This window comes from Leptonychotes weddellii, chromosome 3, assembly GCF_054177405.1.
Source record: "Leptonychotes weddellii isolate Sample4059 chromosome 3, ASM5417740v2, whole genome shotgun sequence".
NCBI classification, from domain to species: Eukaryota; Metazoa; Chordata; class Mammalia; order Carnivora; family Phocidae; genus Leptonychotes; species Leptonychotes weddellii.
Window position 1 is genome coordinate 25,462,772 of NC_138371.1, and position 18,451 is coordinate 25,481,222.

The 18,451-nt window shown below is 41.9% G+C and overlaps 1 protein-coding gene across 4 annotated transcripts in view; it reads left to right on the forward strand.

The window, feature by feature from the left end:
* Window positions 1–18,451, forward strand: part of PLEKHM3 (pleckstrin homology domain containing M3) — a 181,195-nt gene that overhangs the window by 101,272 nt on the left and 61,472 nt on the right. For 3 of the 4 annotated variants that reach the window (XM_081813761.1, XM_081813763.1, XM_081813762.1), the window contains exon 6: window positions 3,691–3,754. In XM_081813761.1, coding sequence (XP_081669887.1) covers window positions 3,691–3,754 — 64 coding nt within the window. Of the gene's footprint in view, window positions 1–3,690; window positions 7,705–7,745; window positions 17,692–18,451 lie in introns of those variants that run through there. The other variant, XR_014143407.1, reaches the window with a different exon arrangement.

The window sequence follows — 18,451 nt, forward strand, 5'->3', positions numbered from 1 at the left end:
TTAATTGAGGCACAGAACTGGAAAGATATTTAAAGACATTGTATTCATTCATCTTTATTAAACAGTGAAGAAGCTGAAGCTACATGGGTTTAAGACTTGCCTGAGATGACACAGCTTGTGAGGAACACAGCTTATGCAAGAAACCTGATGCCCTGGTCCTCAGGCCTGGGCCACTACATGGTACTCATAGCACCTTGGATTACATTAGAATCAAAGGTCAGGATAAATTCCTAGACACACCCAGTCTTCCAAGACTGAATCAAGAAGAAATATAAAATCTGAACAGACCAGTTCTAATACTGAAATTGAATCAGTAATGAAAAAACTCCCAACAAATAAAAGTCCAGTACCAGATGGCTATTTTGGTAAATTCTACCAAACATTAAAGAAGCATTAACACTGATCCTTCTCAAATTAGTCCCAAAAAATTGAAGAGAAGGAACACTTCCAAATGCACTCTATGAGGCCAGCATTACCCTAATACCAAAACCAAAGACATTCTAAAAAAAGAAAATTACAGGTCAATATTGCTGATGAACATGATGAACACACAAATATCCTCAACAAAATATTAGCAAACCAAATTCAATAATACATTGAAAGTATCATATGCAGTGATCAAGTGGGATTTATTCCAGAAACTCAAGGATGGTTCAATATCCACAAAATCAATCAACTTGATATACCACATTAACAGAAGGATAAAAATTATATCTCAATAGATGCAGAAAAAGCATGACAAAATTATTAAACATCTACTTATGATAAAAACACAGCAAAGTGGGTATAGAGGGAACACATCTCAACATCATAAAGGCCATATATGACAAACCGGCAACTAACATCATACTCAATGGTGAAAAGCTAAAATCTTTTCCTCTAAGATCAGGCACAAGACAAAGATGCCACTCTCACCACTTTTATTCAACATAGTATTGGAAGTCCTAGCTACAACAGTCATTTAAGAAAAAGAAATAGAAGGCATCCAAATTGGAGAAGAGTAAGTAAAACTGTGACTATTTGCAAATAACATGACACCATATATGGAAACCCCTAACGACTCCACTAAAAAACTATTTGAACTAATAAATGAATTCAGTACCGTTGCAGGATACAAAATTAATATACAGAAATCTCTTGGATTTTTATACACTAATAAAACTATCAGAAAGAAATGAGGAAAACAATTGCACTTGTTACAATTGCATCAAGGAGAATAAAATACCTAGGAATAAATTTAATTGAGGAAATGAAAGACCTATATGCTGAAAACTGTAAAACACTGATGAAAGAAATTGAAGATGACACAAATAAATGGAAAGACATACCATGGACTGGAAGAATTAATATTATTAAAATGTCCGTACTATCCAAATCTACTAGCTCTGATCTACAGATTCAGCAGAATCCCTATGAAAATACTAATGGTATTTTTCACAAAATTAGAACAAATAATCCTAAAATTTGTATGGAACTACAAAAGACCCTGAAGAGCCAAAGCAATCTAGAGAAGGAAGAAAAAGCTGAAGGCATCACGCCCTGATATCCCACTATCCTACAAAGCTATTGTAATCAGAATACTATGGCAGTGGCACAAAAACAGACACATTAATTAATGGAACAGACTAGAAAAGTCCAGAAATAAACCCATGCTTATATGTTCAGTTAATGTTCAACAAAGGAGGCAAGAACATACAATGAGGAAAAGAATATCTTCAATAAATGGTGTTGGGAAAACTGGACAACGACATGCAAAAGAATGAAACTGGACCATTTTCTTATATCAAATACAAAATAGATTCAAAATAAAGACTTTTAAATGTAAGACCTGAAACCATGGGACTCCTAGAAGGAAACATAGGCAGTAGGTTCTTAGACATTGGTCTTAGCAATATTTCTTTGGATCTGTCTCCTCAACCAAGGGCAACAAAAGCAAAAAAAAAAAAAAAAAACCCAAAACAAACAAAAAAAACTCAAATGGGACTACATCAGACTAAAAAGCTTTTGCACAGTGAAGAAAACCATCAACAAAATGGAAAGGTAATCTACTGAATGAGAAAATATATTTGCAAATGACATAACTGATAAAGGGTTAATATCCAAGATATATAAAGACCTCACAATTCAATATAAAAATAAACCAATTTAAAAAATAGGCAAAGGATCTGAAGACATTTCTCCAAAGAGGGCCAACAGACACATGAAAAGATGCTCAACATCACTAATCATCAGGGAAATGTAAATCAAAACCACAGTGAGATATCACTCACACCTGTCAGAATGGTTAGTATCAAAAAGACAAGTTAGAGGGGCACCTGGGTGGCTCAGTCGTTAAGCATCTGCCTTCAGCTCAGGTCATGATCCCAGGGTCCTGGGATCGAGCCCCGCATCAGGCTCCCTCTTTCGTGGGAAGCCTGCTTCTCCCTCTCCCACTCCCCCTGCTTGTGTTCCCTCTCTCGCTGTGTCTCTCTCTGTCAAATAAATAAATGAAATCTTTAAAAAAAAAAAAAAAAAGACAAGTAAAATGTTGGTGAGGATGTGGGGAAAAGGGAATGTAATTTGCTGTAGTCACCATGGAAAATAGTATGGGGGTTCCTCAAAAAATTAAAAATAAAACTAAAAACATACAATCCAGCAACTCCACTTCTGGGTATTTATCCACAGAAAAAAACTAATTTGAGGGCGCCTGGATGGCTCAGTTGGTTGGGCGACTGCCTTTGGCTCAGGTCATGATCCTGGAGTCCCAGGATCGAGTCCCACATTGGGTTCCCTGCTCGGCAGGGAGTCTGCTTCTCCCTCTGACCCTCCCCCCCCCATGCTCTCTCTCTTTCTCTCTCAAATAAAATCTTAAAAAAAAAAAACTAATTTGAAAAGAATATGCACCCTTATATTCATTGCAGCCTTATTTACAGTAGCCAAGATAGGAAAGCAACCTAAATGTCTATCAGTAGACGAATGGATAAAGAAGAGGTAGTATATGCATACAATGGAATATTACCCAGCCATAAAAAAGAATGGAAACTTTGCCATTTGCAACAACATGGATGGACCTAGAGGGTATAATACTAAATGAAATAAGACAGAGAAAGACACATACCATATGATTTCACTTATATGTGGAATCTTTAAAAAAACAAAATAAAACAAACAGACTCGTAGATACAGAGAATAGGGTGATTGACAGAGGGGAGTGGCATGGGGTGAGGGATAATAGAGGGGAAGGAGATTAAAAGATACAAACTTATAAAATAAGCAGTGATACAGTGTACAACATAGGGAATGTAGTTAATAATATGCAACAACTTTATATGATGATAGATGTTAGAGTTATCATGGTGATCACTTCATAATGTATATAACTGCTCAATCACTTTGTTGAATACTTGAAACTAACAGAATATTGTATGTCAACTACACTTCATTTTAAAACAAAACAAAACAGAGCATCATTCCTTTTTGTCCTGAAATAAACTCATTTAGGAATAAAAAAAAAAAGTCAAAGACCAAACTTTTACTTCCATCTTAGTATCTGTGTTAAGAAGAAAAGGGGTGTTAATGGATTTCTCAGAGAATGCTGAGAGGAAGACTATCAGTGAAAAGGGAAGAAGGCAAAGGAAAGGGATCTTGAAAGAGACAAACTTGTTTTGTGGCAGCACCACAGTTGATTTGTGTTTCTGTCCTTGTTTTCAGAATTTTCCCCAGAGAATACCTCCTTCAACAGATCCACCTATATTCCCTCGCTGATCTGCAGCAGGTGAGCACTCGGAAGGGCCATTTCATTTCTGCTTTCTCACTGGGAAAGTGTCTTAGTTGATTATGGTCTAGGCACTGAATTCTGCCATCATTGGGGTAATTTCTTCACAAGCCCTGATAATCAACTTCTACTCAGAATGGGGGGAGAACTTTACTATAAAAAGATGCTGGGGGACAACAAGAAATGTTGGCAAGGATATGTGGAGAAACTAGAGCTCTCATACATTATTGGTGGGAATGTAAAGTGGTACAGCCACTTTGGAAAACAGTTTGGTGTTCCCTCAAAAAGCTAAACAGAGTTACCATATGAACCAGCAGTTAGATCCTCTCCTAGAATATACCCAAGAGAATTGTAAACTTGTGTCCACATAAAACTTGTACACAAATGTTCAGAGCAGCATTACTCGTGATAACCAAAGAGTAGAAGTAACCCAATGTTCATCAACTGATGAACAGATAAACAAAATTTTGTATATCAAGACAATGGAATATTTTTGGCTGTAAAAAGGAGCAAAGTACTGATACATGCTACAACATGAGTGAACCTTGAAGACATCATGCCGAAAGAAGCCAGACAAAATATATATTTTATGATTCTGTTAAATGAAATGTCCAAAATAGGCAAACCCAGAGAGACAGAAAATAGATGAGCAGTTACCAGCACCTGGGGAGAGCAAGGGAATGAGGAGTGACTGCTAATGGACCAGAGTTTCCTTTGGGGCTGATGAAAATGTTCTGGAATTATACGGTGGTGATGGTTGCACAACTCTGTGAATATACCAAACCCCACTGAATTGTATACTTTAGAAGAGTGCATTTTATGGTATGTGAATTATATCTCAATAAAAAAATTGTACAAGGAAAAAAGATTTAAAAGGCAATGACTCTGGGAAACTCTTTGACTTGTGCTTAAGTCAAACAGTTGGAGGACTTTAATAAAACATAAGAGAACATATAAGAGTCAAAATCATCTTTTAAAACTTTTATTAGTGCTTGTCCTTTTAATGATTGACCAGGTTAGCAACCAAGAAGAAAACCAACATCTTGTCTGTTCAACCCAAAGTTCTGAATATGTTAAGCTTTGGTTAATCATTTAAATCAACAACTCACTCCCTCAGAAGCTTTTAGACACTAAATGAAAGCAGTACTTTCCATATATCTATTCTTTCAAGAGTCAAAAAAATGATTGTGACAACTTTCAGAGTATCTCATACGGCTCTGATTCTGTTCTTTTGTTTGTTGTTGTTTTCCTCACGGTTTGTTTTGCCCAGGGAAATGAGGTCAACTTAAAAACTGTTCAGATCCTTCAGTCATTTTTCAAGAATTTAAACTACTTTAAGTGTTGTTTAACTTAAGACTTGTGTTTTCTTTGTACCCCCTGAGGGAGGAAAATTATTTTAAATGGTAGAAGTGGTTTTAGAACATTTAGTTGGAAACGTCTGAGAGAATGGTAGTGTTTTAATTTTCTCGTGTGCGTCAAGTTTAACGTATTTCTCACATCAGCTCCTTCCACTCCTTCAGTCCTGCACATCCTTTACTACACAATCAAGCAGCAATGATCTGCTGGCCGGGGTGGGAAAAGGCATATTTTTAATTACTATTGCCTAGTGGCATGCAAGGAGAAGAATCGATTAAAATACCCATTATACACTTAACCTATTTTCTAGGACTCTACCTGATCATAGTATCTGAGGATCCGCTTGAGAAGTATGTTTAAAGGTATGGACGTAGTCTTGTAAGGGTGGTTTAAAATAGAATGGGTGGGGTCCAAAGTGAGTACTCTTTGAGGAAGCCTTTCAAAAATGAGTTTTGCTACCAGATGAAGAGAAAGAATCAGAGAAATTCCATATTCATTTTAGGGTGTCAAAGTAGTGTATCCATTTGGCATGATAAACCCTCCTTTTTAAAGCTTTCCTATGCCTTGCAGACTTTTATCCCCCCTTGTAATAACCAAACCACATATGCCACGCAGCTTACTTAAGTCAGTGACAGCCGTATCCCTGGTGGGCCAGACCATTAGCCTCTGGAGCCCCATAAGCAGCTTAATCAGTTTTCAGCCTCAGTAGCAAAGTGATAGAGGTAGTCAGCAGCTCATCAAACTCCCTGGTGGGGGTGGGGAGATCAGCTAGAGCTCTGTGCATCCACTTAATACACAACAGCTCACTCTAACCTGGTTCTTTGTGCCTGGTTTTAAGATCCCCAAACTTATCATATTTAGAGGAAGTTTAATTCAATTACTTTTCCTGCCTGAGGTGGTTTAAATTGAATTTCGCTTTTGATCTGTCCGCATCTAGGTTATCAGTACTGAAGGGCCCCTCCACCCCATTTTCCCTTGGCTTCTGAGTAAATTTCAGGCATGTTTTCTGAACCTGAACTGTTCTTGTGAATACGTAAGAGAAGGGAACATAAGGGGAAAAACATATACTATTGCTCTGTGACAGAGTGTGTCCGTGACAGCAGGCAATCCAACCTAACTGATGGAGCCAGGGGCCAGCCCCATGTTGTCCTATACCATTTTGGCCTGTCTGGCTACTTGGTTGTCCGCTTTCATGTCAGCTTCAGTAGTTTTAGGGTAAGTTATTTCTCCCCATTTCATTACGCTCCACACTCCTAAAATAAAGGTCTCCATAAAAGCAGATCACATAAAATAACTATAGAAAAGTGAATTTCAGTTTATTAATTTTGTAGGGGAGTGGAAGATAAGCTAAGCAAGTAACTGAAGAGTTATAGAGCTTGAATAATGATAATATAAGTATCCTTCCTAACGACATCAGTTGCTTTCTACAAATTCCACTTAAGTGCATTTGATTTTTCCCATTAGCATGTGTTTAAAAAACAAAATGTGGACATTTTCCTCTCCAAAAATCAAAAAAGGTGAGAATACACATTGGTAAAAGAGGACTTATAATTTAAGTATATATAATCTTAAAATAATGTAGTACACAAAACACTAATAATACCTAAGATAAAGATGCTAAAAGAAGTCTGATACCAAGAAAATTGCTCCCTTCTTCTATCTCTGTTTTCATTTTTATAAATAACAATCCCAAAATTTAGGAAATAGGCTCAATTCAACAATTTGGCCAAAGATTTCAAGCTACCTTAATGCTCCTGATGTTACATTCAAGACCATTTTCTCCCCACTTCTCATTATTTGAATTTACTGGCCTCTTTGCAGGTGTTCTCCCTTTGCTCCTGTACACTTGGATGTGAGGAAACAAATAGCAGGACGGACACTGCTTAGCAAAAAGAACTCCCTCCAGTTGTTCTGGGAGCTGTAGTTGCCTGCCCACTAGCCAATGAGTGCCAGTTATTGACAAAATTTGTAGCTGATGCTGGTGCCGAGTCCCTAATTGTCTATTTATTTCACCAGTCATTAAGTTGCTTGCTGGGTTTTACTAGCACCTCATAAAGGTAGTAGTTGAACAACACAGTCATTACCTATCATCAGTTGGCAGCATTATAACCTGTAACACCTAAGATAGAACCAGGTACTCCTCCTGCCTTATAGCAGGTCCAAGGAAGGCGAAAGATGGGAGCAGAGGCTCTCTAAATCCTAGGAGCTCTGAGCGGCACTGACTTGAGCCTGTCATTTCTTCAGTTTAGAATTTCAGGTGAATTTCTGTTCAGCATAGTAGATACTGTTAGAAAAACTTGCCAATCCATGCTCTTTGAATGTAAATCTAACATAATATACAGTTGATTTTTTACAAAATAAAATCATGTAAGCAGAAACTTTCTGGAGGTGTGAATGCAGTGTTTTGTTTTTTAACTGACAGAGCAGTTCTTTCTAAAGGATTTGACAGACAAGGACTAAGCATCTGTGAATGAATGGACAGTACCGAGGCATGTTTTGAATGGGGAAACGGAGGCACTGCTTTTAAAAGCTTTCTCCTCCTTTGATACTTCAAGAAGGGGATGTAGAATAGAATTTGTGTCTTGTTATTTTCTGTCTATCCAGCATTGTCACAAATCCACGGGAAGACTTTAAGATAGGAATACAATAAAAAGATAAGGCCCGATGAGACAGTAGGAACAATACCATAACTCTCAATGCATTAGCTTTCTGTTTTAGCTCTCTCCTTTCCCTGCAAAGTATGTGACAAACCATCTCCTTATTTACATCACTGATGAGAAAATTCCACACTGTACCAGTAGAATACCTTAGCATATGTAAGTTAATGTAAGTTAATGTTCAAGAGATCATAGTTGCTCGTAAGGAGAAAATCAGAACCCTGGTTTAATAGCTCATTCCTCAGACTGTGTAAGTGATAGGAGAATTGTTCTCAAGTTCCTTCTCCTTACTGAAAGGAAAGGCCAGATTTAACTTCTAAGTTTTGTCTACCTGTGCTTTTGTGACAAAACCTGAAAGGTATATTAATGACTAAATCTTCTGGTGTTACTCACCTTTGGGGCATATGTTAGCTAAGCACTGAAAGATTCCATTTGCACGTGATTCATGAGAAAGGCTACTGGGTGATCCCATGGGTGAGGCAGCTGCTTAGAGTAGCCCCTCCTAGCCACCCCCTCCACCGCCTACCACCTACCTCCCAACATACACACCCATCTTGTGGGACAATCACCTCCCCTGGGCCCTAAATTTCCAAACTAGACCCTACCTTCAGATTAAGGCAATTTAGATTCCAGTTAATACAAACATTACCTGAGAAGAATAAATTATTTTGGCACAAATTCTTCTGTCTTATTAATAAGTTAAAAGCACAGGATGGTATTCAGGGGAGATATATTTCAACAGACATGATGATGAAAGAAGATGGAGCAGTCTGGAATTTGGAGTACTTAACTAACGAGATGTGAAGTGGGAAGGATGCCAGTAGAGGAGGGCCCATAGCACTCAGGAGCCATGAAGAGAGAGGAGTAAATCAAACGTGTACTGCCTTTCTAGAGTTGCCTAGAATGGTCTGAACTGCTTTTGTTCTATGCTAAAGCAGTAAACACGCTAAGCAACTGGGCATGTAAATATTCGATGTATTGATGGATGGATGAATACATACACCATCCCAAACTTATTAGCACTCTCTCTTCCCAAAGAAAAACGAACTAATTTAATGTTAGCCCCTAAACATTAGAAATGCTGCTCTGTAAAACAACAATGCACAGAATTCTAAAACCAAATTAAAAATCTACATTTGTTATATATTGGGATAATGGTACGTTGTTCATTGTTGCAAACTTTCTGGACACTGAACATTCCTGAACAGCTAACCAACTTTTCAGTTAACTTTTTCACTAGTCCCCCACACCCGTGGGACTTAGAATTGTCATCTCTGTGACCTAAACATTTATCAAAATGGGCGCTGGAAAAAAACAACATAAATGGTGATCCTACCGTGAAGATTATCTAGCTTGTTTTCTAGCTAGTGAATACGGTCACCAAAAGGCAATGTTTAAGCCATTTCAAGGCCACTTTTTAAAAACAGACTTTGCTGAATTCTTCTTTGAGGAAGTATGTGAGTAATTTTGCATGGCCCTGCCCCACCAAGCAAACAATCAGAGAAAGTTATTCTCTGTGGGCGCTATTCACAGAGTCAGCACACAAAGGCCGAGCCTAAGTGGGTACCCAGCACAGCTGCCCTTTCACCGAAGAAGCAACAGGTGATGACCTTTATTCACACGAGGCTGACATCTTTGAATCCACAGTCCACAAGAACACAGCGCCTCGGTGCCCACAACCAAGTCACCAGTCTCCAAGCCTCAGCAGCCTGAGGAACTTGTATTCATAGCCTCTCAGCACCCCTGATCCTGCGCCATTGTCCACCCAGGCGTGAGCGGGCAGGGTAACTAATTAGGAGCATTCGGATTTAACAAGCAGAAAAACAAAGTGTGACAGCTTGCCTGTGTTGTTCCATGGCCAGGGCCTGTGTCCGCTGCAGCCGTCACTGCCTTCAGAAACTTCTGAGGTAATCTGGGGCAAGATGGGAGTGAGGCCTCCATTAAAACATCACTAAATCTCTGTTAGCTACTTTAGCCAGAGTTGTTCTAATCAATGAGTTAGACAAGAGGACCGCAAGTTACTGAGTAGGGACACAAATCCCGCCTTTTAAATAAGCAGATTTTTTCAAAAGTGAGTGTGTGTTTCAAGGGTAAAGGGAAGGAATTGAAGGTTATTCTCTGAAGAACTGGCAGGCTAGCACCAGAGCAAATGGAAAGTCGCTGTTTCTCAGGAGAGTTGTATCTTGAGTAGCTGCTGAATAGTTCAGGCTCATGCTCAGTCTTCCAGGGGTATCAGATCCTGGGGGAAGGGAAGTGACTACTAGTGCGAAGTGCCTGGGCTGGAACCTGGGTCTTCGGACTCCTCGGCAGGAGGCCTTCAGGCTTTGGAGTCTTGACTACTGATATTTTGGTGTTTTGGTGATGGGGCCAGTTAACTGAGTGGGTGAAAGCAGGTGATTGACAAAGTGGTGGTACAGATTGTTCTTTATGCCAGCTGGTTAGTCTTTCTTTGCTCTGAGAACACTTTGTCTGCAGATCCAGGCACCACACACAGCTACGTCCACACAGCTGGTCCACAGACACAGTAAAGGATTGGGGAAGGTGGGCAGGGCGGGGGCTGTGGCAGAAACTGTGGGTAGCTAAGGGCAATGTATTGCTCTTCTTGGGAATCCAGGCCAGAAAGAGGACCGTGTGTTGTAAGTGCTGGATGGAGAGCCTCATCCTCCAGTTGAGAAAGAGCTTGGTTGAGATAAGGATTTCAGAAGTCATATGGGAGCCCCTCAAGCGTAAACACCATGATAATAGATGAGGTAGCAGCCGCAGAACTGGATGGTGCTCAGTCAGTGCTGAAATCACTTTCCTGGAATCCAGTTTCCTGGCCCTGCTTCTGCTTTAGCTTCTAACCATCTGGGTTTTTTGGTTGTTGTTGATTTGGGGTTTGTATTGTTGTTGTTGTTGTTTCCCATTTATAAAAACGCAGCTAGAATACTGACTAGGCGAGGGCCTACTTTCAAAGACATTTTACTTAAAGACAGAGTAAGGTCAGTGTCGATCTTACCGTTGGTGGAATCAGACCGTCCCTACCTAGAGCCTCAGCCTGCCACTTCACACACGAATGTTATTAGTTACTAGGAACAGGCAAGAATGGATTAGCATCAAAACTAAGCTATCACATGGTCAGAGAAATAACTGCCACAGTGGTGGTTGCTTAGTGGGGCATAGGTCTGTGCATTAGCTATCTATTGCTATATAACAAATTACCCCAAAACTTAGTAACCCAAAACAAAAGTAAACCCTTTTCTCCCATGGTTTCTGTGGGTCAGGAATTTGGGAACAGTTTAATTGGGCATTTCGGGCTCGGACTCTGTTAGGAGGTTGTAGTCCAGATGTTGTTTGGGACTATAGTCATTGGAAGAAGCCCTAACTGGGGCTGGAGGATCTGCTTCCAAGGTGGGTTACTTCCACAGTGGCCAAAAGTTGGTGCTGGTTGTTGGTGGGAGGCCTCTGCTCTTCCTCACCTGGGCCTTGCCACAGGCTGCCTTGTGAGCTGTCTGAGCCAGTGAAAGCCAGGCAAAGCGATCCTTTGTAGGTCTTGGCCTCGCAGGTCAGAGAGCCATCACTTCTGCCCCATTCTATACATTTTTTTAAATAAGTTATAGTTTGCAAAGCAACAGCATCTCCCATCCCACATGCTCTCCTTGCATTATGACTCTGACATTCCTTCCATCGAGAGGTGGGGTCTGTGTTCCCTTTCCCTGAATTTGGCTGGGCTTGTAACCATGGAAGTGATGCTAGGATGCTAGGTGACTTCTTCCAAGGCTAGGTCATAAAAGGTGATACAGCTTCAACCTGGCTATTCACGCTTGGAAGCAGCCACCATGTTGTAAGGAAGCCCAAACCAGCCCATGCACAGAGACCACAAGGAGAGGCCACAGGTAGTCATTCTAGCTGACCGCCATCATCAACCACTAGGCATGGAGTGAAGATACTTTCAAAGGATTCCCACCTTTAGTTGAAAGTCTTCTCAGCAGAGCAACAGATACGGAGCAGAGAAAAGCCATCTCCACTACATCCCGCCTGAATTTCTGACCCACAGAATCTGAGAATAAAATGGTGGTTTTACACTACTAGGTTTGGAGTATTTTGTTTTGGAGCAGTGGTCACTGGAACACCAGTAACTCAACTGTTAGAAGGCTTCCTAGAGGCTGTGATCGAAGTTGAAATGTGAGGGCCTATAGGCAGAAGCCAGATGGAGGGGAATGGGAAGAGAACTTTCAGGCCTTGGTAGTTTCAAACCCATCAACGACCTAATCTACAGTGTTTCTGTCACGAAGGAAAGCAGGAAAAAGTTTTCATTACTGACTTTGACATTTCTGAAGAACATTCTGTCTGCATGCTTCAGGGTTATTTTGATAAATTGTCTGAACAAACATTCATGGAATGAGTATGATGGGATCACTTTACTTTACTCAGAAATGAATGTGATAAAAAATCTGTGAAAGAGTCTCCGGGCTAGAGCTCCACAGAGTGTGGAGTTTATAATTTTTCTATCCCACCTGGGCTCCTGAAACATGAGCCAAATTCTCAGTCACCAAGCCCTTGGCTGGATGTCTCCTCCCTATTCATTCATTCATTCATTCAGATGTTGATTAAGTACACACTATGTGCCCATAGCTATGCTGGCCCTGAAGTTGAGGGAGCTCATTTTCTCAGAAAAGGACTAGTGATTCTTACTGGTTATAGTCAAACTCCTGTACTTTGTCCTGTGCCAAGAACTTCTGATACAGGCTGTGCTCAACCTAATGAGCAGGATTTTACTCCTTGATGCCTCCCTCATGCCAGCCACTCTACCACATTTGTAGTTTGGTCCTCAGGGGGCCAGAGGGATCATGAGAAGGCTGTCTAGCCAGGTGTTGAAGGCTAAGGAGGTTTCTAGCATTTTCACAAAGTTCACTCACTTGAGGTTGCTCCAGAGATGGAGCAGGATGGCAGATTCACAAGACAGCTTTAGCACACATGTCTTTGATGAAACTATTGGCTGCATGTGAAGGTGGCCTGCACTGCGATCCACGTTGGGAACTTGTTGCTTTTCAGTAATATTGCCCCCGATCTTTCTGAGAAAAAATTAGAAGGCTGACTGGCACAGCCTTTCTTTTTGTTTGTTTTTAAATTTCTGGCCAAATCCTAGTGAACCATCAACACTTTTGCTCCTGGAAATTTAAACAAGATTAAAATCATTTGTGACAGCAGGGAAGATCTTTACAGCCCAACAAATTAAGGAGAGGTATAGGGAGGAGCATGAATCACTCAGAAAGCTGCCGAAGCATTAATAAGCCCAGACTTCTATTAGCTGTTGAGCAGGTTTCTTGTCACTCAGAAATGCACTTCTTTCCCGAGAGCCAGTCATTCATTCATCTATCCATACGAGAACCAAGTGGTAATTGGTGTATGATGTACCATGAACTTACTGTGCCAGGTCTGTGGACAGGATCGGAAAGGCACAGCACCTGCCCTCTGAGAACATTCTCTCCCAGTTCTGTACTGGTATGCCAAGCACATCGCAGGGGCAGCCTAACCATTCCATTCTGCATTTAAAGGAGACCCATATGGCTTTAGAACAGGGTTTCCACAGGGGCCAGGCAAGTGGCATCCGTGCCCGAGGCAGGCCCAAGTGGAGCCTTCAGGTCATGATGAGAAAGCAGAGAGCGTCCCCCTCTGAAGGGGACAGCTGTTTTTCAGTAGCCCCAGAGTTGTCATCTCTTCCCATTTTCCAAGAGAAGCCGGAAATCCGTATTTTTATGTGAAATTTCTCAATATTTAAACACTCTGCAGGCCAAACAAAACATAGCCACTGGTTTTGACCTCTGCTTTATAATAGAGAATGCCTGCTTTTGTTCCGTCAAAACTAATGAATGCTCAATTACGAGAAGGAATTTGGAGGTTGGTGTTAGATTGTGCTCCTCAAAAGGCTCCAGACCCCATCCTAAACCCTTGAGATACTAATTGACAGACTTGCATAGGCTGACAGCTGGGCTCTGAAAGTAGACACACACAGGGAAACAGGCGAGCTATTCCAGGTCACTTTGCAAGGTCAGGGCAGCAATGCAAACATTAGGAAGGTCACGTGGCAGCAAGGAAGCCCTCCATTTCCTCGAGCTGTTGGTTAATAAATCATATTCAAAAGGTATCACCAGATTCCCTCTCTCTGGCACTGCTTTGTGAGGTGGAAAATTAAATAGAAATCAAAATTAAGATGGCTGTCAGGAGCTTTTAGGAGACCAGCAGGCCAGTGTGAGGCCAACCTAGGATGAGGTTTCTGCCTGGAACAAAGGTCTCCAAAAGGGTGATGATACCCGATGCTGGGCACTGCAGAGGGACTAGATGGTACAGGGTGATTTACTTGGAGCCCGGCTGCCCACATTCAAATGCCAGCTCACTCCAGACTCACTAGGTGACCTTGGACAAGTCCCTTCTCTTCATAACTCACGAAACACTTCATCTCTGAAGTTGGGGATAATAACGGTACCTTCCCCAGAAGGTGCTGTGAGGCTTAGAGGAGTGAAGACGTGTAAGGCTGTTGGATGGCTGTTTGACACACACACACAGCTTAGGAGCTACCATCTTCACCAGTGGAACAACTACTGGGGTTAGCACTGGCTAGGAGATGGGCACCTTTCGTAAATGGCTCCCTGTGGCTTTCTCGAGCGGCACCAAGACACTGCATCTGTGGACACCAGACGGCAGCCACCACACAGAAGTCATGTTTGCTCTACCTGTTTAGCCTCTCACCAGCACCTTGATAGGGAAAGCTGAGAAACCCTGGGTGGGCTTCCTCCTGCCTCCAGGGTGGTCCTAGACCAGACCTCCCCAGTGGCCCCACAGGGGAACTGCTCTTCCAGAGCCTCCCACCCTACCCCCTTCCTGGCAGTGAGACCTCCCTAGAGGGCTGGGCTAGATAGAACAAGTCAGAATCACATGCTGGCCTCCTAGCCTCACCATCTTTCTTTGGTCTTGCTAAGAGGCCTTTAGCACATGAACCAGAAGCTGAGTTTTGGCTTCCCCAAAAAAGGTAGGCACCTTTAGCACCTGTCTCTTGGAAGAATGTGTGCCCTTTTGGTGGGCTATACACAGATCATCTTTTCAATTTTAACAAAAAGCATTCTTTAAGTTTTGTAGAATCATAGAGTGTACATTTTTTGAGCTTAAAAAATACTGAGTTCACACTGTTTCTGTAGCTATAGAAGGGTGCAGCTTACCAGACTGAGCTGTTGGCAGAAACAAAGAGAACCCATGTTTCCTTCCCACCTGCAATTATAGTTTTACTAGCTTGTAAAGCACACGTAGAATTTGCAGTACATTCTTCCTTTGCAGTCGGGGGAGAGGCCCTGCTGTGAGTGTAATTGGCTTTCTAGCTTCCTTTAACGTGCAGGTGGAAGGGAGCCGGACTGAAGGACCTTTACTCTTAGAAGTAACTGATGCTGAATTGTGTTTAAATTCCGCGCATCTCCCTGAATGCATGTGTTCCATTAAATCTTAGGAGTAGAAACACAGCTTACCTCTGAAAATATCCCCATCCCTGTCCCTTCTTACGGCTTTGCAAAACCGGAGTTGTTTTTTTAAAATGGATTTTTAACCCCTGAAGGGATTATTCTCAACCCTGTTAACCCGTGTGTTAAAGATAAGGCATCTTTAAACGACAATTTCACACAGTACATCCAACTTGGACCACTTTTTTACTCCAGCTTTGGCTTTGTACAAATCCGTTCCCAAGAGAATCTCAGACTCTTCACTACTTTATTTCTGGAGCCCTAGGTTTCCTTATTTGTGGAGTGAAAGGTTGAATTAATTTTTACAGCCCCTCCCAGCTCTAGGACCCCGGTTCCATGATCCTTGAGGAGAAATTAAATTGTAGAAGCCACTCTACTTTTACCTATCTGCTTTCTGGGACTTCCTTGTCAGTTTTCATAACTGGGCTCTGGGCATAGCAAGAAACCTGGAATGAAAGCTAGATATCCGCTTCTACAGCTCCAAGGGACAAATGTCAAGATTTCCATTTGCCAAAGATCAACTGATGTTTTGACTTTTTGTCCTTAAATAGCAGTTTTAAGCATTTTCACAAATAGGATCTGAAGGACAGCCCACGAGTCAAATATACTACTTTTATGTAGCCCTTAAAGACAGATTAATCTCATAATACCTTACAATCTCGTGGCAGTTAGAATAGTGCCCAGCACACAAAAGTTGGCCAATAAAAATGTGCAGAAGGTGATATGCCATTTAGTGAGTTTGCTCCTAAAATGGGCGGCATCAATCAGGTTATCTGGTGAACTAGGAGCTGGCATTTGTCAGGGCTAAAAGCAGAGTCAGGTAAAGGACAATAAAAGAATGGGGCATCCTAAGGGAAGGCTTAAACCTGAAGAACAAGGGAATCTGGGGGAAGGATGTTGTTGAATGGATTCTGGGCTGGAGCAGAGGTCAAGGGTGCAGAGAGAAAGTCTAGGCAATCCCAGGTAGTAAAACTACTGATTGGAGTTTCATCTTTTTCTCCTTCCTCTGCCTGCTGTCAGCTGGGGGCAGGGACTGATCATCGGACAGACAGAAGGAACGAGAAAGAGCCAGGACTTTCAGTCTGCTTGCTTCATCCCAGGGTTGTTGAGGCACAGCCTCCCTGAGGGCAATGGGCCTCTCATATCACAGCACTTAGTCAAGGAGGGAGGAGAGGGACATTCAGGAAACCTACGACCCAGGGTGACCATAGTTCATCCTTTACCAAGTCACGTAATATCTCTGGTGCTTAAAGTCTTTATGAGAACAATGTACTGATTAATCATAGCTATTTTTTATTACATGTTCAAAAAATGTGACTTTTATTATGGAGTGCTTACTTTAGGCCAGACCGTGTTCTAAATCTACATGGATTATCTCACTTAATCCCAATAGCCCTGTGAGATAGGTTCTATTATTACGCACCTTTTACACATGAGGGAAACTTGCCTAAAGTCATCTAGCTAAAGTGGAGGAGCTGAAATTCAAAATCAAGCTGTCCTGTTCTAGCACATATCCTCTTTTGTTTCAGTTCCATATGAGAGATTTCAGACTTATCAAATCAAAGAATAACAAATATGACCAGCTGTTTGATTACCCCTGCAGTTGAAGGATTCCCTTCTCCAATGGGCACACACTCTGAACCACTACATTGTACTATTTCCCGCCAGCGCTAACATTATTTCAAGAGGCATCCTGGTACCAAACCCACCTGGCAGCAAGGCCAAGCCCTACCATTGCTGAAGCTCCACCAAGTCTTACCACTGGGTAGGAGGGAATAGAAGGCAAAGAGGGGAACAGAACTCTGTAAATGCACCCATTTCTAGCCTCAGAGTACCAGCACCACATATGTAAAAATTCCAGTGCCCAGGAGAGTCCGTGTAGATGCTACGATCATAGTGGTCAGGCCCAGCTTCGTGCCCAGATTCCCCCCAAATAGTCCACAGCCCCTAAAATTTCTACAGGTCAGTTTTTTTTTTTTTTCTAAAGATTTTATTTATTTGACAGAGACACAGGGAGAGAGGGAACATAAGCAGGGGGAGTGGGAGAGGGAGAAGCAGGCTTCCCGCCGAGCAGGGAGCCCGACACGGGGCTCGATCCCAGGACCCCGGGATCATGACCTGAGCCGAAGGCAGACCCCTAACGACTGAGCCACCCAGGTGCCCCTACAGGTCGGTTTTAACAGCTGCCATGGTGGTCAAAATATTTTCGTTTTTTCCAACCCAGTGACCAGTAGTCGTCAAAAACAGCAAAATTCTAGAACAAAGAACTGGATAACACACAGGATATATTATAGTCCCAGGGGGAAAGCATGCTAATTCCATTTGGACTTAGGATACTATGAATTTGCTTTTGGTTCTGCTTTTTGTTTGGACTGAGCATATTCTGTATTCATAGCTATGGCTGACCTGCGTCAGTGTGTTTACATATTTATAGCTAGTCTGCTTCCAAAAAGGACTTTTGCGGTGGAGCTTTATCTCTTTGTGTGCGTGCACACGTGCGTGCGTTCATAACTGGCTAATTTTAATTCACATCCGTTGCCTTTGGCTTAAATCAGTGGCATGTGCCCTTATCAAAGAGGATTCTTTGCTGCTCAGGATTCTGTGTGCCTAGAGTTCTGCTAGCATCCCTCCCACAGAACGTGGTTAGAAAACCTAACTCTTCTAGAATTGCCTTCAGCCTAAAGGTTTCTTTCAGCTCCTGGAAGAATAGAGAACAAAAATCTGATGCAGCTGACGTTTTAGGTGTGTATATAATTTGCCAAATTGTTGACCACTCAGCTCTTAGTCAGTGGTCACAAAAGGAATTAGAAACCGTCCCCTGCCACCCCACAACCCAAAGAAGGAAGGGTGTTACTTGGCTTTGGCGCAGAAGCCTGCTGGCACACACTGTCAGACAGCAACACGGTGGTGCATTTTGGCCACGAAAGGCTTTGGGGTGGCGGAAAGGGCCAAAATAGTTGTGGCATAAGTTGGCCAAGATATTAAGCAGATCTGAGTTTAATTTGACATAAAGATAACTCTTTTTGTGTTTTCCAACTGGCTGCTGCTTTCTCTGTCTCCGTGGGACCGAAGATTTCAGCCAGGAGCTAGTTCATAAGAGCATTCAAGTCCTTTCAAAGTGAGACATGTAATGGGCTTTACACAGGCTTTCACGTTGGGCTGGACAAGATGGAGTGAGGATAAAAAGGCACATGGGG